Source organism: Trichosurus vulpecula, chromosome 2 (assembly GCF_011100635.1).
Source record: "Trichosurus vulpecula isolate mTriVul1 chromosome 2, mTriVul1.pri, whole genome shotgun sequence".
Lineage (NCBI taxonomy): Eukaryota > Metazoa > Chordata > Mammalia > Diprotodontia > Phalangeridae > Trichosurus > Trichosurus vulpecula.
In genome coordinates, this window is record NC_050574.1 from 40,778,648 (window position 1) to 40,800,990 (window position 22,343).

A 22,343-nucleotide genomic window follows, 5' to 3' on the forward strand; every position below is an offset into this window, starting at 1 on the left:
GATTATTAAGTCGACAATCCACCATTTGAGGGAAATGCCATGAGTTGCTCAATGGAGTCTAGCCTGAGAACTACTATAGGCAATTCCCAGACTATGCCTGGGAAAGGTTGAGGAGGGGACAACCTTGGTGGAGACCAAGGTAGACTCCTCTTGACTTGGTTTCCCCATTTTGTTATTTCCTTTTTGAACAGGATTGTCTCCCACCTGATTAATCCCTAGTCTGGCTATTGTATGGTGGAAGTTGGTTGCATGATTGGCTGTTGCAAATTTTAACTATGATTCTTACCTGAAATCAGAGAGAATTAAGGATGCTTTTTCCTATTGTACTTATGTTGAGTCATTTTGTGCCCTTAGAGGACCAGTTTTGATGCTGTTATTAACCACCTCCCTGCTTCTTCCTTTCATGGCAGATCTCTAACCGGGACAGGTAAAGATGTAATTAAAAAGATACAATGGATCTTGTTGCAGTACTCCAGTACTTTTGCACTGCTACAATGGGATGCTAGTATGAAAGATCTTACCTTTTGAAATTTGAATTTGTAGGCAACTAAGTATGTTAGTCTGGGGCAGTTAGGTGGCTCAGTGAATAGAGTATCAGGCCTGGAGTCAGGAAGTCTCATCTTCCTGAGTTAAAATCTGGCCTTAGACAATTACTAGCTATGTGACCCTGGGCAAGTTACTTAACCCTGTTTGTTTCAGTTTCCTCCTCTGTCAAATGAGCTAAAGAAGGAAATGGCACTCCAGTATCTTTGTCAAGAAAACCCCAACTGGGATCGCAAAGATTCAGACATGACCGCAACGACTAACATAACAATAGCAACCACAAACGACAAAGTTCTTAGGAGATACACATCTCATCTTCTCATATAGGAATGTACACAGTTTAACTTTGTTGAGTCTTTTATAATTACTCTCTCATGTTTACCTTTTTATGCTTCTCTTGGGTTTTATGTTTGAATGTCAAATTTTCTTTTCAGATCCGGTCTTTTCATCAGGATTGCTCAGAAGTTCTTCATGTCATTAAATATCCATTTTTTCCGTTGAAGGACTCACTTTTGTTAAGACCAAACTTGGGTTATTCTTGGTTGTAATTCTAGCTCCTTTGTCTTCCAGAATATCATATTCAAAGCACTCTACTCCCTCAACGTAGAAGTTGCTAAATCTTGTGTGATCCTGACTGTGCCTTCATGATATTTGAATTATTTTTTCTTGTTGCTTGAAGCATTTTCTCTTTGACATGTGAGCTCTGGAATTTGATTATAATATTCCTGGGAGTTTTCATTTTGGAATTTCTTTCTGGAAGACATTAGTGGATTCTTTTAATTTCTGTTTTACTCTCTGGATCTAAGATATTGGAGAAGTTTTCCTTTATAATTTCTTGAAATACATCTAGAATCTTTCTTTGATTATGACTTTTAGGTAGTTTAATAATTCTTAAGTTTTCTCTCCTCAATCTGTTTTCCAGATCAATTCTTTTTCTGAAGAGATATTCACATTTTCTTCTATTTTTTTCATTCTTTTGACTTTGTTTTATTGTTTCTTGATTTCTCATGGAGTCATTAGCTTTCCCTTGCCCAATTCTAATTTTTAAGAAATTATTTCCTTTAATGAGCTTTTGTACCTCTTTTTCTATTTGACCAATTCTGCTTTTTAAGGAGTTCTTTCCTTCAGTGAACATTTGGGTCTCTTTTTACCATTAGGTCAATTCTATTTTTTAATGTGTTATTTTCTTCAGTATTTTTTGTGCCTCTTTTTACCAAGCCGTTAATTCTCTTTTTATGATTTTCTTGCATCACTCTCATTTCTTTTCCCAATTTTTCTTCTTCCACTCTTATTTCTTTCTTTAACTCTTCCAGGGATTCTTATTGGGCTTGGGTTCAATTAACATTTTTCTTTGGTTATAGCTATTTGGCTTATTTGGTTATAGCTAATTGGCATCTTTCTTGGTTATAACTATTTTTTTTTGCATTATTGTCTTCTTCTGAGTTTGTGTCTTTATCTTCCCTGCCATTGTAGTAGCTTTTTATGGTCAAATTGATTTTTGTTATTATTGTTGTTTGCTCATTTTCCTAGCCTATTTCTTCACTTTGAACTTTGTGTTAAAGTTGGGTTCTGTTACTGTGTGCAGGCATTCTGGATAGGCCTCCACCCTGTGGTACAAACTTCTCTGCAGGACTTCCTAAGTTTTTCAGGCTGAAAAAATATTTCACCCTGACCTTTTATTGGTTCTGCCATTCCTGAAATTAATTTGAGGAATTAAAGTTGTTCGGAGGGGAATGTTGAGAGTTTACCTGGTCTGCTGCCTATCCCATCCTGTCCTCCATCTTGGCTCTGTACCCTACTGTACACTACTGACACTCTTTTGATGGACTGATATGTGGATGAGGGATTAGAATAGTTTGATTTTGACCCACAGGGTGGATCTAGGCAGAATTTAGCAGCCACGTGTCTCAGTGGATCGAGTGCTGGACCAGGAATCCGGAAGACTGGATTTCAAATTTGATCTCAGATACTTCCTAACTGTATGACCCTGGGAAGGTCACTTTACTTTCCTGTGTTTCATTCTCCCTGTCTGTAAAATGGGGATAATAATGGCAACTCCTCATTGGGATTGTTGTGAGGATAAACTGAGACAATATTTGTAAAGCACTTTATTTGCAGACCTTGAGGTAATATATAAATGTTATTCTTATTTTTGTTTTCATTTTTATATTTTGTCAGGGCAATTGGGGTTAAATGACTTGCCCAAGGTCACACACACACACACATGTATCAAGTGTCTGAGGCCGGATTTGAACTCAGGTCCTCCTGACTCCAGGGCTGGTACTCCACTCACTGCGCCACCTAGCTGCCCCCTAAATGCTATTCTTATGATGATGTTAAGACCAAATGAAATAATAATTATAAAGCATTTAGAATAGTGTCTGGCACAGAGTAAGCCCTATATAAATGTTGTTGTTGTGGTTTTTATTATTTAGGAGAAATGAGGGCAAAGTTACCCTAAACCCAACTTAAGAGTGGTGTCAGGAATAAATTTCCTCCTGATTAGAGCTCTCCCCAAGTGCAGGGGGTGAGCTCCTCCCTGGCTGGTCCTCAAGAAGAGACTGGACCACCACTTGTCAGGTGTGTCCCAGTGGATATGGATTTTTCTAGAGGGTCACTCAGGTCCCTTCCAACTCACACTCTGTAATTCTATGATTCTGTAACTTACTCAAGGTCACACAGCATTTCGAGCAATAAAGGACCTTCTAGGCTAACCCCTTTACTGAATGGAGGAAGAATTTGAGGCTGAAAGAGGGAGAAAGGGTACATTCAATGCCACACAGGTAGTAAGTGGCAAATCTAGGGCTTTTCCTGTTATACTATGATGTACTTTACTGTTTATGAAGCATGGTCATTAAGGAGGCCCTAGGCTTTAAATAATAAGCATTCTTATCCCCATTTCACAGCTGAAGAAGTTGAGGTTCAGAGAGTCAATCAGTCAGTCAATAAGCATTTATTACATAAGCTCCTACTATATTCTAGGCACTGTATTAAGCTCTAGTGATATGCAGAAAGGCAAAAGCATGGTCCCTGCCCTGGTCATGAGAGGAGAAGACTTGCCTAGGGTCATAAAATTAGTAAGCAGTGGGGTCAGGCTGCAGAGCAAGATAGGCCACCAGCATAGCAGGCTGCTGCCTTGGCATGCTTGGCACAGTAGAATGAGCCTCTGTCTTGGAATCAGGAGGCTTGGGTTCAAGTCCTGGCTCAGATCCTTGAGCCAGGTTGTTTGACCTTGGCCAAGCCATGGAGGGCCTTGGTTTGGGGCTCTAGAAAGGAGTCACAAGATCTGATTTTGAATCCTGGCTCAGCTTTTTACTTCTGTGTATCACCTGGGGCAAGTCGCTGAATCTATCTGGACCCTTTTCTTTATTTGTGAAATAAGGAGCTTGCCTCTGAGGATTTCCAAGCTCCCCTCTAGGTCTTGATCTACCTTCTAATGGCTTTTCTTGTCTAAACTCGCAATTCTCTGAGTTTTTGGACTCAGGACTTCCTTCTGCTCTTAAAAATTATCAACTTTCCTCCCCTCCCCTCATAACCTTTCTTTATGTGGGCTATTTCTGTTGATATTTCCTGTTTTAGAAATTAAAGCCTCTTAATATTATTATGAAATTAGTTTTGACCTCATAGATTCATTGAAAGGATCTTGGGGACCCATAAGGGTATCTGGAACACCCTTAGACCACAGGCTGAAATGTCAGTTTTTTCTTCCATTCTCTTGTTGAGCAACTGGTGGTACAGTGGACTGAGCCCTGGGCCTGGAATCAGGAAAACCTGAGTTCAAAACTAGCCTTAGACACTTCCTAGCCATGTGACCTTGGACAAGTCACTCAACCCTTGTCTTCCTCAGTTTTCCCATCAGTAAAATGGGGATAATAGTAGCACCTACCTCCTAGTATTGTTGTGAGGATAAAAATGAGGTAACATTTGTAAAGCCCTTTTCAAACTTTAAAAAGTTACAAAAATGCTATTATTATTAATTTAAATCTTTTGTATTTGTTCTTAACCTCTCTCTAGGCCTCAATTTCTCTAAAAATAAGGGAGTTAGACCTTCTAAGTCCTCATCCCAACATGAGGATTGGCTGAAGGGATTGGGAAAGTTGAGCCTGGAGAAGAGCACTTAGGTGGCACAGTGGATAGAGTGCCGGGCCAAGTCAGCAAGAGCTGAGTTTAAATCCAACCTTAGACACTTACTAGCTGTGTGACCTTGGGCAAGTCACTAAATGCTGATTGCCTCAGTTTCCTCATCTGTAAAATGAACTGGAGAAGGAAATGACAAACCACTCCAGCATCTCTTGCAAGAAAACCCCAGGTGGGGTCATGGCGAGTCAGACATGACTGAAAACAATTCAAAAACAGTTTTGGGAAGGGAAGGACTGGGATGGTAGTGTCATGAGAGCTGAGGGCTGTCTTGTGGAGGAGGGAAGGAGCCTTGATCTGCTTGGCCCAGAAGGCAAAACCAGAAACAGTGAGCGGAAGGAATAGAGATTTAGGCACAAAATCAGATCAACTTTCCTGATAAGTTGAGTCCAAAGTGGATGAATCCAAGGTCTCATTCTGCGATCCTATGGATTCACCTCTCTGCCTCAAGTTTCCTCCTCTACTCTGACCCCTACACTCTGGCCTTAACTTCTGTGGGCTTCAGTTTCTGTATCTATAAAATGGGGGCAATAACCCTGCTCTACCTCTCTCCTAGAGTGATTGCGAGGCAACCCCAGCTCTCCTTGTGTGTGACCCTGGGCAGGCCAGGTGTTTTCTGGGCCTTAGTATCCCCCTCTGTATAATGACCTCTTGTCTTAAGCTCTTGTGACCCCATGCCAGATCTCTAGTCCTTCCAGGAGGTGTCCCTCAAGTTCCAGATAAAACCTTCCCTTCTCCACAAAGACCATCCCAGTCCCCCTTCATTCCAGTGCCTTCTCACCATTATCCTTCATAGATCTTGTTTGTCCATAGTCATTTGCATGTTTTCTCCCCCATTAGACTGAGCTCTGTGAAGGCAGGGACTATCTTTTGCTACCTTTTATCCCCAGTGCCTGGCACATAGTAGGAGCTTAATGAATGTTTATTGACTGACTGACTGTGTGGGATGTGGGTGCACCCTCTCCCCTCACACAATGGGCCAACCTCTCTCCTTCTCTTTTGTTCCAGTGATACCATCAAAACCCACCATCACCATGGATTCTGGGGGCTCCATCATTGAATTCCAGAGCTGGGTGATGTTCACATGTAACACCAATGATGAGGATGTCAACATCCGGTGGTTCCTGAATAATACTGACCTCCCACCCAGTCCACAGCTGTCCCTGTCTTCAGATAACAAGACCCTCACCTTTCACAATGTCACCAGAGGGGACAGTGGATACTACCACTGTGAAGTCTGGAATCCAGTGGGCTTGCAGATCAGTGATGGCATCAACCTGATTGTCTACTGTGAGTGTCTCCCCTTTCCTCTGAGAACCTGAGCCTGGACCTCTTATCTTTCCTCAGCAGCATGAACTGAGTAGGTAGTGAGGTCCCCATCATGGGGCTGACCACTTGTTAGGCATGTAATAAAGGAGATTCTCGTTCAGGGTTTGGGTGGCCCAGATCAGAATCTCAGACCCGGAGATTACCTCAGAGGGGTCATAGGATCATGACATGGGGTTTAAAGGTTATCTATTCCAGTGTCCCCACCTTACCTCAGAGAAGAAAGTCAAGAAGTAACTTATGCAAGGTCACAGTGGTAAGTAATGGCGGAGCCAGAATTTTATCCCAGGTCTTCTGAGTCTGAATCTAGCTTCAAGGAGCATCCACTCCAACCTTTATCTCACCAGGGGTGACCTCAAGGATTTTGTCCAAGTTCCCCTGGAAAATGCTAAGATTCCCTTTGGCTCTGAGATTCCGGGAGATTACGAGTGGCCACACCTGGGAAGTGACTTCAATTGGTGGCTGTGGCAAATTGCTAGGGACCACAGAGGTCCACAGGAGGAGATCAGCTGCCCGAGGACCGGGTACAGACCCAGGGGGATAGACTCGCCCTGGATTATGAGTGCAAGATTCATCATCCAAGGGATGAGGCCAATCAGGAGGGAACAGGCAGCTAGGCAGCAGATCTAGGGTCAGTGGAGCCGTGGCCATCCCAACTGAAGGGCATTTTTCTTATTCTTCACATGCAACATTCCATCTCCTATCTCCATGACTTTGATTAAGCTGTCCCTGCTCACCTTGGTCTCTTGGAATATGGGATTTCCTTCAAAACTAAATCCAAATGCCACCTCCGATTTGAGGCTCTTTCTTATATGCCCTCCCCTGCCTCCTGCATACTGGCCTCCCCTTCCCTGGCCTCACTCCAAAGTGGTTTATCCAAACTCAGTCTCAGATATTTACTAGTTGTGTGACCCTAGGTGAGTCCACTTAACCCCTAGCTTTGATTTTCTAAAAATGAGGGAGTTGAATTTGATGACCTTCTAGTTTTAATTGATGCTGCTCTTTTATGAATACTTCCATGCTTATGTGTGTATATATTTATATCTATCTTTGTCTAACTCTCTATCTCTAACTCTTTATCTCTCTCTCTCTAACTCTTTCTCTATCTCTAACTCTTTATCTCTCTCTCTAACTCTCTCTCTTTCTCTCTCTATCTCTTTTTCTCTATCTCTGTCTCTAGCACTTTCTCTTTCTCTATCTCTATCTCTAACTTTTTATCTCTCTCAAACTTTTTATCTCTAACTCTTTATCTCTCTAATTCTTTCTCTCTCTATCTCTCTCTTTATCTCTAACTCTTTATTTCTAACTCTAACTCTTTATCTCTAACTTTTTATCTCTCTCTAACTCTTTCTCTATTTCTTTCTCTCTCTCTCTAACTCTTTATCTCTATCTCTAACTTTTTATCTCTCTCTAACTCTTTCTCTATCTCTAACTCTTTATCTCTCTGTCTTTTATTCTTTCTCTATCTCTCTCTTTATCTCTAGCTCTTTCTCTATCTCTAACTCTTTATCTCTCTCTCTAACTCTCTCTCTTTGTCTGTCTCTCTCTTTATCTCTAACTTTTTCTCTAACACTTTCTCTATCTCTCTTTCTCTATCTCTAACTTTTTATCTCTCTCTCTAACTTTTTCTCTATCTCTAACTCTTTATCTCTGTCTCTAACTCTCTCTCTCTCTAACTTTTTCTCTACCTCTATCTCTAACTCTTTATCTCTATCTCTAACTTTTTCGCTATCTCTTTCTCTTTCTCTAACTCTTTATCTCTCTCTTTTTCTAATCTAACTCTTTATCTCTCTATCTCTAACTCTTTATCTCTCTCTCTCTTTATCTCGATCTCTAACTCTTTATTTCTATCTCTATCTCCCTTGAGAGAATGGAAGGAAACTTTTTGAGACCAGGGATTGATTTTTGTCTTTGTATCTATCCCCAAAGGGCCACTAGGTGGCGCCATAATGCATAGAGCACTGGGCTTGGAATCAGGAAGAGTCATCTTCATGAATTCAAACTCAGCTACTTACTAGTTGTGTGATCCTGGGCAAGTGACTGAACCCTGTTTGCCTCAGTTTCCTCATCTGTAAAATGGGCTGGAGAAGGAAATGGCAAACCACTCCAGTGTCTCTGCCAAGAAAATTCTCAAGTGGGGTCACAAAGAACTGGACACAACTGAAACAGCTGAACAACAAAAATCTATTCCCAGTTTCCAACACAGTGTCTGACACATAATAGGTGCTTTGTACATTCTTGCAGATTCATGGATCATAGGGATCGCCTACTTTATCAGGCTTATCGTATGTTACTCTCCTTCGTGCATTCCAAGCTGTTCCCCAAACTTGGCTTTCAGTTTCCAGTCTTTGTTTTTGCATGAGCTTTCTTCCCTGCCTGGAATGCTCTCCCTTCTTACCTCTGACACTTAGAATCCCTAGTTCTCTACAAAGCTCACCTTTTCCATGGGACTTCTCCTGGCCTCCTGTCCCCCAAATGCTGGTGTCCTATTATACTCCTAGAAATTCTGCAAGACTTTGCCCATCCTCTGTAATGTTAATGCCTTCCTCCAGACACTCTCCCACTGACCCTGTGTTTATCTTGCTTGTACCTAGTTGTTTGCATGTTGTCTCCCTCCACCCTCCCCCACATCCCCTCCCTCTTTTCCACTCTTTCCTCTCCCTGTGAGATCCTTGAGAACAGGTGCCATCAACTTTGGACTTTCTCTTTGCATCCTGCCTCTCTTTGTATCCCCCACACTTAGCACAGTACCTGGAGCATAGCAGGTGCTTAATGAATGATTGCTGACTTGACAGGAGTGGGAAGGACTTTAGAGATCATAGAGTTCAAGCCTCACATTTTGTGACCTCCGCAAGTCTCCTCATCTCTCTGGGTCTCAGTTTCCATTGTCTCCAAAAGGAGAGGACTCAGTGGGGTCTAATCTTCCCTCCCGCTCTAGACCTAGGATCTATATAAGAGATGTCCCTCTGACTGCTTGATTCCAGACTCTAGAACTAGGAATGATGGGAGGAAAGATGCAGGGAGGCAGATTTTGTCTAGAGGTGAAGAAAAATTTCCCAAGAATTAGATCTGGCATTTTAAGTTCTGCAAGTGACAGAGAAGGTGTTTGCTCAGGTAAACCTTGCTTTGTGATCCCTTCCCCTGGGGATATTCCAAGTATCACTCAACCTCGAAGCCCTGACATTTTACAAATCAGAAAACAGGCCCAGATATGGGCAAGGACAAGCCCAAGGTCCATAAGCACGAGAGGGTCAAGGCTGGGTTCAAACCTGAGTGATATGGTTCCACACCGGTGATTTAGTGAAAGTGTCAGGACACCTGAGTTTGAATTCTGCCTCTTCCACTTTAAGATCCTGAGACACTAATGAACTCTAAGTGGAAATGAGAGTGTCCTGGTGTCTGGAATGAGGGAGGTGATGGGCCTGCTGGTTTCTGTGAATGGAAGGGCATCTCTTCACCCCCTTGGCATAGACAGCAGCAGATAGGGGACTCAACAAGGTAGGGTCCACCTGGGGAGGAAGCAGACATCTGGGCCCAAGCAGGCTCAAAGTGATGGGAAAGGACTATGTCCATTGACTCAAGCAAGCTGAGATGCCAACTGTCCTCTGCTCTGGTGAGTGAGGGTAAACAAGGATGTGTGACTGAAGCCTGTGTTGGGTAAGAAGGACTCAGCAGATTATGACCAGTGGTTCAGGTTGGTGTAACAATTTAATTCAACTCATTTGACTGATTCAATCCTGTTTATTTCTATTAAATTCGAATAGATTAAATTAATTTCAGTTCAGTTCAGTTAAATCCTTATCAGTCCTATTTAGTTTTTTCCTAATCAACTTGTTCAATTCAGTTAGGTTTATTCCAACTCAATCCATTTCATTTCCTATTATTTCAATCCACATAAATATTATTTGCTTCTTTTCAGTTCGATTCAATTTGTTTGTTCAATCCCTTTTGATTAATTTCAATTTCATTCCATTATTTTCAATGAGATTCAATTAAATCTATTTCATTTCAATGCAGTTCGATTCATATCAATTCTATTCATTCAAAAATTTGATTCAGTTAGTTCATTTCAGTTAAATACATTTCAGTTAAATTTATTTAAATTGTTTTCAATTCGATTCATATCAATATGGAATTCTTGTCATTCGATTAATTGTCATTCAATTCAATTCCATCTATCAACAAACTTTTTATTGGGCGCTTACTATGTTCTAGGCACTGTGCTAAAAGCTAGGGGCATAAAGGACAAGCCAACAACCCCTGCCATCAAGGAGCTTATATACTAATGGGGAAAGCAGAAAGGAAACAAGCATTTATTAATCACCTACTATGTGCTAGGGCAGCTATGTGGCAAAGTAGATAGTGTGCCAGGTCTCAAGTCAGGAAGACTCAGCTTCATGAGTTTAAATCCAACCTCAGATACTTACTAGCTATGTGACCCTGGGTAAGTCACTTAACTTTGTTTTTTGGCAGTGAGATGGCACAGTCAATAGCGTGCGAGACCTGGAGTCAGAAAGATTCATCTTTGTGAGTTCAAATCTGGCTTCAGACCCTTAAGTCACTTAACTATTTGCCTCAGTTTCTTTATCTGTAAAATGAGCTGGAGAAGGAAATGGTAAACCACTCTGTATCTCTGCCAAGAAAACCCCAAGTGGGGTCAGGAAAAGTCAGACACGACTGAAATGATAACAAACTACCTTCTAAACACCTGACTTATTTTATTTTCATACTAACCCTGGGAGATAGGTGCTATCATCATCCCTATTTTACAGTTGAGGACATTGAGGCAGACAGATGTTAAGTGACTTGCTCAGGGTCACACAGCTAGGAAGTGTCCAAGATCGAATTTGAACTCAGGCCTTCCTGATTCTGGGTCCAATGCTCTATCCACTGGGCCATGAAGACATGACTATAAATAGGCTTGACATATAAGACATGTACAGAGCAGATGGAAGGTAGGGTGGGTTTCTTAGAGAGGAAAGTGACAACTGCTAGGGAGATATTGCACAAGATGTCCCACCCAGTACATGCGTTGGTGAGTTTTACTGACCTAGATAAATTCAGCTATGCTCATTTTTCCCCCTCTATTTTTGATTCTTTGATACCCTTTGAGGAGAAGAGGGAGGGACATATTTAGAAATGAAGATAATGTCAAAATAAAGGGTAACGACATTAAAAAAATCATTCCAAAGTCATGGCTTGTTACCCATCCATCCTCTGAACCTTTGGGAATCTGCTTTCCTCAAAACCTAGGGTACACATCCAATGATGTCGGCTTTCCTTCCCCTTTTTGATCATGAATTCACTTCAGTTAAAATTCATTCCATTAATTTCATTCCATTCATTTTACTTAAATTCAATTCATATTGATTCTTTTTCATTCATTTCATTATAATTTAAATCATTTCATTTCTGATCTATTAAATTCTAATCTATTCTATTTGGTTCACTTTAATAAGCATCTATTAAGCACCTACTACATTCAGACTCTTCTCTGGGGCCAAGGATACAAAGATAGCTATGACTCAAACCCTGGTCTTGGGGAGTTTGCAGTCACATGTGGGGAAAGGGATGTACACACACACACACACACACACACACACACACACACAAACACACACACACACTTCAAGGGAGAGTGGGAGAATAGCAGAGAAGAAAGAAGGCCTTGCAATGTGGTGAGCAATCAGAGAAAGGGAGAACCCTGTCACTTATGTTGGAGGATAACAAGGAAAGACTTCTCTTGATTCCCAGCTCAGTGTGCTTTTCTATGCTGTCCAGGTGGAGCTGTCCAGCAGGCAGCTGGAAATTTGGGCTGGGAGCTCTGGGAAATCTCAGGGCCAAGCAAGCAGATTTCAGTGACTCCAAAAAGCACGACCATCAAGGCCCTGGGAGGGGTTGGGTCACCGTGGGGAATCGTGGAGAAGAAGAATAGAAGAGGGTTAAGGCCAGGCAGGGCCTCATACAATCAACACCCACATTGAAGAGAATGAGGAGCCTTAACATTCTGTCCTTTCTTTGTAGATGGACCAAACCAGGTCACGATTACGCCGGATACTGGGTCCATTTGGGGCAGCACCATTGGGGTGGAAATCAGCTCCAGCCTCATGTTAGCGTGTCAGACTGAGTCAAACCCTGCCCCTACCTATTCCTGGTATTTAAATGAAAATGACTTGCGGTTTTCTGAGTCCATTTACCCCATCTCAATGGCCTCCAGGAATCATGAAGGGAATTATAAATGTACAGTGTACAACAGTGTGGTTGCAAAATCTGCTTCAGCATCTGTCACGGTCAAGGTAGCAGGTGAGTCACCTGGTGAGACTGCTGAGCCCAGGTCCCTTCTCTTCTACTCAGAGATAGTGTCACAGAAATCAGAGCTGGAATGAAAGAACAGGGAATGTCAGAGCTGGGAGGGTCTCAGAACAGGGGATGTCAGAGCTGGGAGGGCCCTTAGAACAGGGGATGTCAGAGCTGGGAGGGCCCTTAGAACAGGGGATGTCAGAGCTGGGAGGGTCTCAGAACAGGGAACGTCAGAGCTGGGAGGGGCCTTAGAACAGGGAATATCAGGGCTGGGAGGGTCTCAGAACAGGAAACGTCAGAGCTGGGAGGGCCCTTAGAACAGGGGATGTCAGAGCTGGGAGGGCCCTTAGAACAGGGGATGTCAGAGCTGGGAGGGTCTCAGAACAGGGGATGTCAGAGCTGGGAGGGGCCTTAGAACAGGGAATGTCAGAGCTGGGAGGGTCTCAGAACAGGGGATGTCAGAGCTGGGAGGGCTTTTGGAACACAGAATGTCAGAGCTTAAAACCCACACTATTAGCTGGAGGTGGGATTGGAGGTCATCACCTCATTTTACAGATGAGGAGAATGGGTCCCGATGAGGGAAGGAGACTTTCCAAGGTCACACTGCTAGCTAGTGAAACCAGGACCACAGCCCAGGTCTCTTGACTCCCAGTCTTGGACTCTTTGTCCTTGACCCCAGGTCTCTGCTTGCTTGGAGACATTTCACCCAGTTTCCTTGGGGAGGAAATTCCTGGTTTCCTTTTCGTGGGTGAATTGGAGTGGGAGCAGCTGAGGCTGGTTTGGGCAGTGGAGGGGTGAAGCAGTGGACCAAGGGAATGTGTTGGACACAGACTACTGAATGTGGATTCCAAGTACCTGCCTTTGAAGTTTGGCTCTGCTCTTAATCACCCAGGTGACTTTCACAAGTCACTTCAGGACTCTGTTTCCTCATCTAGATAATGAGGGGCCAGATGGGGTGATCTTGAAGCCCCCTGATCTTGGGTCTCAGGGAGAGATCCTGGAACCTCAGAGGCATTGTCTCCTCTCCTCTACAGAGCGGGTGACCAAGCCCAATGTGTTGGCCAATACCACCTCAATTGTGGAGGATGAGGGAGCAGTGAGCTTTACCTGTGAAACTCCAGATGCTGAGATTGAGGTTCAGTGGCTCTTAGACAACCAAAGCCTCCCACTGAGTGACCGGCTGGTGCTGTCCCAGGAGAACCGGACGCTGACCATAGCCCAGGTCCACAGGGAGGATGCTGGGCAATATCAATGCACCACTTGGAACCTGATCAGCAGTAACAGCAGTGACCCAGTGGCTTTGACCGTGTACTGTAAGTGACCATTTCTGGCATTTTGACCCAGAAAGCCTTGATTGCTTTTGATGGCTAACATTTTTTGAATGGATGTCTCTGGTTTTGTTTTATACTGTCTATATGACCCTGGGAAAAATCTTTTCCCCTCTGTACTTGAGGTGACACTCCAAGATTATAAGTGAAAGGGAAGGTGCTGGCCTGCATTGGAAAAGGAAGTTTTTTCATAGAGGAGTTCCTTGTCAATGAAATCAGAAGTCCACATCCTATCCTGTCCTAAACTTTTCTTCCTTTCTTTCTCATTATATCCTTCCTCTCTTCCCCATCTTTTATAACAAGAAATATAAAAGAAAGAACATGAACCAGCTGTTTAGAAAAACTAACCAGCATATCAGTGGAGCCTGAAATTAGATGCAGCATTCTGCAGCCAGTCTCCCACCTCTGAAAGAAAGGAGGGAGGCACATCCCCATGTCCCCTCTCTAGGGTTCAAGCTTGGTATTCCATTTTGCTGTTCGTTTACCTTGTGGTTGTCAGTGCATATGTGGATTCCCTGGCTCTGCTTACTTCTCTTTGCCTCAGTTCATAGGGGTCTTCTCAGGTTTCTCTGTAATCGTCACATTTGTCACTTCTGGCACAGTAGGATTCCATCACTTTCATGGACCACACTTTCTTTAGCCTGGAGAGACTCTCCTTTGTTTCCAGTTCTTTCCTACTACAGACAATGCTGCTGGGGATATTTTGGTGTTTCTTTTTATCATTGACCTCTTTGGGGTGTATGCCTAGTGGTGAGATCTCTGGGTCAAAGGTAAGGACATGTTAACCAACAAACATGTGTTCTTAGCACTATGCTTGGGCAGAGAAAAATGAAGCCATTCTTACTTTCAAGGATCTTACATTCATCTGGGGGTGGGGTTGGTGGTAAGAGACAGCTAGATCTAGAGTTGAAAGGGAATCTAGAGGCCTTCTGGTCCAGCTCCTCCATTTTATAGATGAGGTTAACTGAGGCCTAGAGAGTCTAAGTGACCTAACATCACACCGATATAATAATATGCATTTTAAAAGCCAAGACAATAAACTTCTATTATGCAGGGTATTGAGCTAGTGATGGGATACAAGAACAGAATGTTAAAAAAAAATCCTTGTCCTCAGGGAGTTTATACTTTACTAGATCCCATCCCTAATATCTTGCAGTTAGTTGGTCATTCCCTGATTTAAAGACCTCCCACAGTGGAGAACACAGTGCCTCTCAGAGCCAGCTCCTTCCATGGAAGGAGAGCTTTGAGTGTTAAGTTCCTTATGCTGGGCTAAAATCAGTCTCCCTGTAATAAAAAGCATTTTAAGGTATAAGCATGTAATAAAAAAAAGATTCAAGCATATAATAACTAAAAGCATTTTAAGGTTTAAGCATTTAATAATAAGAATGTTTAAGCATATATTAACAAAAAGCATTTTAAGATTTAAGCATTTAATAATAAGAATGTTTCAGCATATATTAATAAAAAGCATTTTAAAGTTTAAGCATTTAATAATAAAAAGATTTAAGCATATAATGACAAAAAGCATTTTAAGGTTTGCAAACCACTTTACATGTGCTCTCTCATTGGAGTCTCTCAGCAACTCCAGGAGTCCTCTTATTATCCCCACTTTACAATCGAGGAAACTGAGGCTCATGGAGGTTGAGTAATCTGACCAGAGTAATGCAACTACTAAGTGTCTGAGACAGGATTTGAAGTCAGGTGTTACCTGACTCCAAGTCCAGTGCTATTGCACCAAGGTCTCATTCCCATTTTCCACCTCCCATTCCAAATAAACCAGAGCCCACAGAATCATAGAATGGTAGAGCTGGAAAGATCTTTGGAAATTATCTTGTCCAATCACCTGATTTTAGACGATGAAAATGAGGTGTGAAAGGAAGGGACTTACCCAGGGTCATGCTTCTAATAAGGAGTCTAGCCAGGATTCCAATCTTGTGTTTTCTAATTCCAAATCTAGCCATCTTTCCCATGTGTTGCCACCACTGCCCCTGGAGCCTTTGGTCCTTGCTTCCTTCCTGTCCTTACAGATGGACCTGACCCTATCAACATCACTCAGGAATCTGGGTCCAGCGTGGTCAACAGCACCAAGATTAAGCTTGGCTCTACTCTGACCTTACTGTGCAGGGCTGATTCTCAGCCAGCTGCCCAGTATCACTGGTCCGTCAATAGCACCAGCCCATTGGAGCAGACTGGCTCTCTACTCACTCTAGAGGCTGTGACCTGGGATTATGAGGGAACTTACACCTGCTTGGCATGGAACAATCTGACCCAACTGTCCCGCTCAGCCACAGTTGCCATCAGGGTGGTTGGTGAGTCCCAGGGCTTGTCTCCCTTAGCATAGCCCTGTCTCCACCTTTCCTGAGTTCCTGGGGAGAAATAAATCTCAGGCATCTAGCCCTTCCTGGTAATGGACTGAGAATATGGAGAAAGGAGGTGGTCCGTACATAGAATCCCAAGCCAGAAGTCACAACAAATTGGGACAATTATCTCAGGCCCCCATGTTTTTTGGAGGGGGGTTCCTGTTATATTGATGACTTGGTGGATACAGTCTGTGATCTAGCCAATCAGTGCTCCTTCCTTGACCCCCAAAGGAAAGAGTTGTACTCCACTCTCCAGACATGATTCTGGGTCCTTATGCTCTGGAGATAGGTCTGAGTCCCATGCCTACCTCAGAACAGGCCCCTCACTGCCACAGAAATATCTCTGGGCCCCTCATCCTTCCCAACATATCCTTGGGTGCTCACCCACAGGAGATGCCCCTGGCTCCCCTCTCATCATAGGCTTGCCATACCACCCTTGGGATGTCCCTGACTGTTTCCCCTACCATTTACCTGGGCCTCTTCTACCTCTTGGGGATGTCCTGGACCCCCCACACCTTCTAGGGATGCCTCTGAGTCCCTACTCCCTGCTTGTGGCCCTGGGTTACAAATCTGAATTCTGTTTCCCTGGGTATGCCAGATTCCTCCCTGTCTGCTGGGGCCATTGCTGGCATTGTGATTGGAGTTCTGGCTGCTGTTGCCCTTATCGCAGGGCTGGTGTATGTCCTAGTCATCAAGAAAAGGTACCTTCTGGAAGGGGAGGAATGCTCGTTGCCTGGGGGATCTATTCCAAGGCAGAGAGGGTCAGTGGGAGGGGAGCTGGATGTGGCATCTGAGGACCTGGGTTAAAATCTTGGCTCCGCCCTTACTACCCATATGACTTTGGACAAACGCCTTAGTCTCTCTGTGCCTTGCTTGCTTTACCTTTTTTTTGAGGAGGGGGCCGGACTGAATTACCTCTGCTCTAAAGAGATGATCCTAGGAGGCCGAGGACCTCTGGGGCACCACTCACTGCTCCTTCCTATGAGCCCTCCGAGCTTTGGGAGAGACTGTGAATGATAAAAGCTTCTGATGTTCTTATTCTTTGGGGCTCATAGAGACTGGGGCAGGTAGGGTGAAGTCTGAGGGACATAGTATAGATTTCATTCTCTTCCATTTTACAGATGAAGAAACAGATTATCAGAAAAGGGGAGGTCATCTGCCTAGGATCACAGAGCCAGGACTTAAGTTCAGTCTAGTGTTCTCTCTTTACCATAAGATGATGCCTCTGGAAGTGAGGCTGGGGGTGGGTAGGGTGGGGTATGGCTGGGGGGTACAGAAAGGCCATAGCATAAATTCTGGGCTGTGTATGCAAGGTATGGAGTGAGGAGCATGTAGGGAATGTTCTTTGAGAGTTCACAGCCATGGCCATGGCCTGGGCCAATCTGGGAGGGCTCCAGGGAAGAAGTGGAAGTAGAAACGGCCTTGAAAGGCAGGGAGGATTTCAAAGAAGGTGGGTGGTTAGTCTGCTCTTAGTCCTGCTGTCTCTTGTCTTGTGGAGAGAGGATTCGGAGTGTCTGGGCCCTGGGTTCACACTTGACAGCCCTGGGCAGGAAGCATTCAGCCTTCCAGAAGGGGGCAGGGACAGAATAACAACATTCTATTTCAGGTGCACAGGAAAGAAGCCAGGGGAGCACAGGAAAGGAGGAAAGTCACTTGGTAAGCTGAGCCACTGATGGAACAGTCCAGAGCCCCATCCCCCAGAAACTCCTCTCCCATACCTCCAAAGGAAGTTATATTAAGAGTCCAGGCATGGGGCAGCTGCCCTGGAGTCAGGAGGACCTGAGTTCAAATTTGGCCACAGGCATTTACTAGTTGTGTGACCCTAGGCAAGTCACCTAACCCTATCGCCTCTTAAAAAACCAAACCAAACCAAACAAGACTCTGGGCATGAGAATTAAAATGACCTGCATTCTAGCCCTAGCTATGCTGCTAACTTATTCTGTATGACTTATGGGTACTTACCCTTTACCTCCCTGGGCCTCAGCTTCCTGATCTGTAGAATGGGAGGGGCTGAACAAGATGATCTCTCTCTCTCTCTCTCTCTCTCTTTTGCTTTTTGGCAGGGCAATAAGGGTTAAGTGACTTGCCCAAGGTCACACAGCTAGAAAGTGTGTGTCAAGTGTCTGAGGCTGGATTTGAACTCAGGTCCTCCTGACTCCAGGGGCAGTGATCTACTCACTGTGCCACCTAGCTGCCCCAAGATGATCTCTAAGGATAAATGTAGAGGCTATGATCTGGTCTTGCAAGGGTCAGTTCTTGCTTCTGAATATACTGGGTTTCTCTCTCTCCAGGTCAGTCAGAATCTGTGGCCACAGATGCCTTAGGATCCCAGAGACCCACCATACCTGCAGAGGTTGGAAAAACTTCCTGTGGTTCCCTTCCCATCTGCAATAGTGGGGGAAGCTCCCTGAGGCCCCCTTTCCCATCTGTGGAGGTGGAAAAGCTACAGGCACCCTTCTGCTCTCTCGTTCTACCATGGTTCTCTGTCAATGCACCATGTTTTCCTGGTTATGCTCTGGGATTCTTCTCCTTTCTCTGTGGGATGTGAAGCCAATCTTGGGCCTTAACCTGTGATAGATACTCAGCTCCTTTTCATTGGGTTCCTTTCTTCAGTCATTCCTTTACTCCTTTGGGGTCTGCCCTTCTCTCCCATTTGCCCCTGTGAGATGCACTGCTATTCTCAACCCCAAACTCTGACTCTCTCTGGTGCAGAGGACCAAGAGCCAAGAGCCAAGAAGCAAGGGTTTGGTACTTGGTCTAAATGAGAACTCCTAAGCTGTGGCATCCCCAACCCCTGATGTGAACACTTTCTGTTTGTCTCTCCAGGACCCACCAGGAGACCTCATCTATGAGGTATGTTCAGAGGGGGCTGGGTCTTTGAGGGCCCAAAAGAGAAGGAGTCTAGAGGAGCTGCCCTAAGCCTCCATTCTTACCTCTACTTATCCATTTAGAAGGAAGGTTTAGAAATGTTGGGGGCAGGAATGGGAAGACAGATGGAATTTCAGGATGTCCAAGATGAAATGAACCTGAAAGAGACATTGAAGACCACCCAGTCCAACCCCCTTATTTTACAGTTGAGGAACCTGAAGTTCATGGAGGTTAAATGACTTGCCATGGTCTACATAGCTGACATATAGTATAATCAGGATTCAACCCAGTTCATGGCCTGGGCATCTGCCTCCAGGGTCAAGAACTGGAGCATTGGATCACTTTATGACCCAATGACGCAAATAAGCTTCTGATTTGAAGGTTTGAGAATTCTGTGATTCAAAAACATTCCATCATTCTAAAATTCTGTGTTGCTAAGAATCTACAATGTTAAAATATGTGAATTTAATATTTCTTGAGGCTATGAATTTAATATTCTGAGCTTGTATCTAAGATTCCGAAATATGGGGAGTCGAAGATTCTATGATTTTGAGTTCTCCCAACTCCAAGATACTTGGATTCTAAGACAGATTGTTCCCTTGAGTTATCTCCTGACTTTTCTTCTTTATTGTACAGAATAAAGCACCTGAGTATAATAACCAACCTCGTGGTCGTGCACTGCTCCCTCCATCTACCAGTGAACCATTGCACCAAAAGGAGCCAGTCTATGAGGTACCTGGGGGGAGAACTGAGTCTTTCAGACTGATAGCAGGACACTGTCCATGGTATCCCTTGATCACCTTGTCAGGGTAGCCAAAGTCTGATGTCTATGTGGAGGGAGGTGATGCTGCTAAAATCCACTGCCCCAATCAGACCCTATCTGAAGGCGTATATCCAATTCACCAGATACATTTTGGGAGGAAGACTGATATGCTGAAGCATGTGTCAAAGAGGGCAGCCAGGCAGGGGAAAGGGCTGGAAATTGGGTCATGCAAGGATGGGTTGGAGGAAGTGGGGTTATTAAGGCTGGAGAACAGAAGTATTAGCAGGGATGCCAGCACTGTTTTAAAGACACTGGATTGGGCTGCCTTGGGAAGTGGGGACTTAAATGCAGGCTGTAGAGGGGACTCCTACCTTGGGGGAGGAGGGACAGAGTTAATTGTTTTCTAAGGGCTCTTACATTCCCACATTATTCTGTATTCTAGGAACCTTTCTAATTTGGGTATTCTATGTCATAAAGTCTTCTAGAGCTCTGACCTTCCATGTTCTATGTTCTTAGATTCCTTTCAACTTTGCCTTTCTATGTCCTCTGCTTCAAGGTCTATCCATTCCCTGTTCTAAGGTCCCTTCTCATTCTGACATTCTAAGATCCCTCCTAGCTCTATCATTCCCTATTCTAAGGTCCTCCCCAGCTACCACTTTCCTTGTTCTAAGGACTCCCTCAGTTCTGAAATTTCATTTTCTAAGACCTCTTCTAGATCTGACATCCTCTGTTCTAAGGGTCTTCCCAGCTCTGACATTCTCTGTCCTAAGCATCCTTCCAGCTCCGACATTCCCTGTTCTAAGGGCCCTCCAAACTCTGAGATTGACTGTCCTAAGGGCCCTCCCACCTTTGACATTGTCTGTTTTAAGGACCCTCTGAGTGCTTATATTCTCTGTTCTAAAGGCCTTTGCAGCTCTGACATTCCTTGTTCTAAGGGCCCTCCCAGCTCTGTCATGACTTTGAGGTTATATAGCCTCTGTGTGACTTCTGTAAGCCATTTCTTGTAATCCAAGGGGCCTGGTTAGGGGTAGAGAGACATCTTGGTGGTCAAATCACAGATCAACCTCCTCATGTGAATACTTCTGGGTTTCTTGCTACCCTTCTCACCAGAGGCGGCTAACGGGGTGGGGGTGCAAACCACTTCTTTTTTGTTAAACAGGAACTGTCATCACCATACGAGGATGATTATTGCACAGTTAACCCATCCGCTTAATCCTTTTCCCACTTGGATTCAGAAAACCTGGGCTGGACTCCCAGCTCCACCATTTACTTGCTGTGTGATTTACCATCTCTGGATCTCATTTCCCTCCTCGAAATGGGGATAATATTATACTATGTCCTAGGATTTCTATGACCATATAAAGGGAAAATGTATATAAAGCATTGTAAATTATTAAATAAATATCTATTACTATTACTGTTGCTGTTGCTGTTATTGTTATTAATTTCCATGCTTCTAAGATATCTGATTGCATCCGTCATTCTCCCATGCTAGCTGCAGCTCCTCTCCACCTCCATCCACCATTCCTATCTGGTGAATGGCTCAATGAATTTCATGGCCAAACAAATGCTATCTCCTGGTAGCCAGTCCTGTAGAGATAATCTTTGGGAATCTTAGATTGGAGGCAAGGCAATGCAGTGCACAGAGCGTAGGATTTGGAGACAGTGGACCCGGCTTCAAATGCCACCTCTTTTGTGAATGACCGTGAACAACTCAAACTCTTTGAGCCCCAGTTTATTCTTTTGTAAAATGAGAGTTAGACCAAATGGTCTCCTTTGTCACCTATTACATATGCCACCTTAGGGAAGCCACTTAACTACTCTAGAGCTGTTTCCTTGTCTCTAAAATGAAGCAATTGGACCAGATGGCCTCTGTTGTCCTTTCCAAGTCTAAATCTATGAGAGGGCAGCCACAATTCATTTCAAGGCCCAGACTCAAAGCCTTTCTGGTTTTTCCAGGGCATGTAATTTGCTGGCAGAGTCTTAGAGAGCACAGGGTCAACTCTACACCAGGGTGAAGGAGAACTTGAGTGGATGACACAATGGATATTATTCAGTACTGAGTGGCTGAATACCTGATGGGAGTGGGGAGCTTGGAGGAAGACAATCAAGTGGAGAGAAATCTTTGCATTGGAAAAGATGACCATGGATTTTCCTATGGTTCTCTCTCTGCTTTTTCTGTTTCTGCCACCTGAGGAGGGGCATGAATGTGGATTTAGGGCAGGGAATGTATGGGCTGTAGGTAGCAGCAGGTTGTGAGTGCAAGATGGATAACCAAGAAAAACCAAGACTGGAGAAAGCAGAAGTAAGATCTTGAAGAGAAGGCAGTCATGAAGTGTCATAACCAGGGTGGGGGCCAGCTGCAGGTCATTTGGACTAACCTTGAAAGATGAGTCTTCCTGACATCAGGCCCAGTGTTCTGTCCACTGTGTCAGCTAGCTGTCCCTTGCTTGGCACAAGGGGAGATACAAACCAGGTAAGAACCAGTCTGTGCACTTATGTAGCAATAGGTATCAGTTTTGGTGTTAATTTTGATTTAAATTATATGTTAGGTGTTAATTTTGTCTGGAGAAAAGCACTGTTTCATCTTTTAGCACCAATTAAGAAACACAACAAGCATTCTGGGGAAAATTCCATTGGGCTTTTGATTTCTTGCATGTGTGCTGTGTTCAGGGTGAGTGGAGTGGGGATTCAATCTTGGCACCTTCTTTGAAAAAA

At 44.0% G+C, this 22,343-nt stretch overlaps 1 protein-coding gene across 2 annotated transcripts in view; it reads left to right on the plus strand.

The window, feature by feature from the left end:
- LOC118836036 (carcinoembryonic antigen-related cell adhesion molecule 20-like) overlaps positions 1 to 21,006 on the plus strand; it is a 35,008-nt gene extending 14,002 nt beyond the window's left edge. Inside the window, exons 3-12 of one of the 2 annotated variants that reach the window (XM_036743379.1) lie at positions 5,689 to 5,970; positions 12,031 to 12,309; positions 13,341 to 13,619; positions 15,662 to 15,943; positions 16,593 to 16,695; positions 17,601 to 17,650; positions 18,286 to 18,347; positions 18,821 to 18,847; positions 19,499 to 19,594; positions 20,785 to 21,006. In XM_036743379.1, coding sequence (XP_036599274.1) covers positions 5,689 to 5,970; positions 12,031 to 12,309; positions 13,341 to 13,619; positions 15,662 to 15,943; positions 16,593 to 16,695; positions 17,601 to 17,650; positions 18,286 to 18,347; positions 18,821 to 18,847; positions 19,499 to 19,594; positions 20,785 to 20,838 — 1,514 coding nt within the window. In that variant the 3' untranslated portion in view covers positions 20,839 to 21,006. Of the gene's footprint in view, positions 1 to 5,688; positions 5,971 to 12,030; positions 12,310 to 13,340; positions 13,620 to 15,661; positions 15,944 to 16,592; positions 16,696 to 17,600; positions 17,651 to 18,285; positions 18,348 to 18,706; positions 18,848 to 19,498; positions 19,595 to 20,784 lie in introns of those variants that run through there. The other variant, XR_005009545.1, reaches the window with a different exon arrangement.
- Positions 21,007 to 22,343: the final 1,337 nt, after the last annotated feature.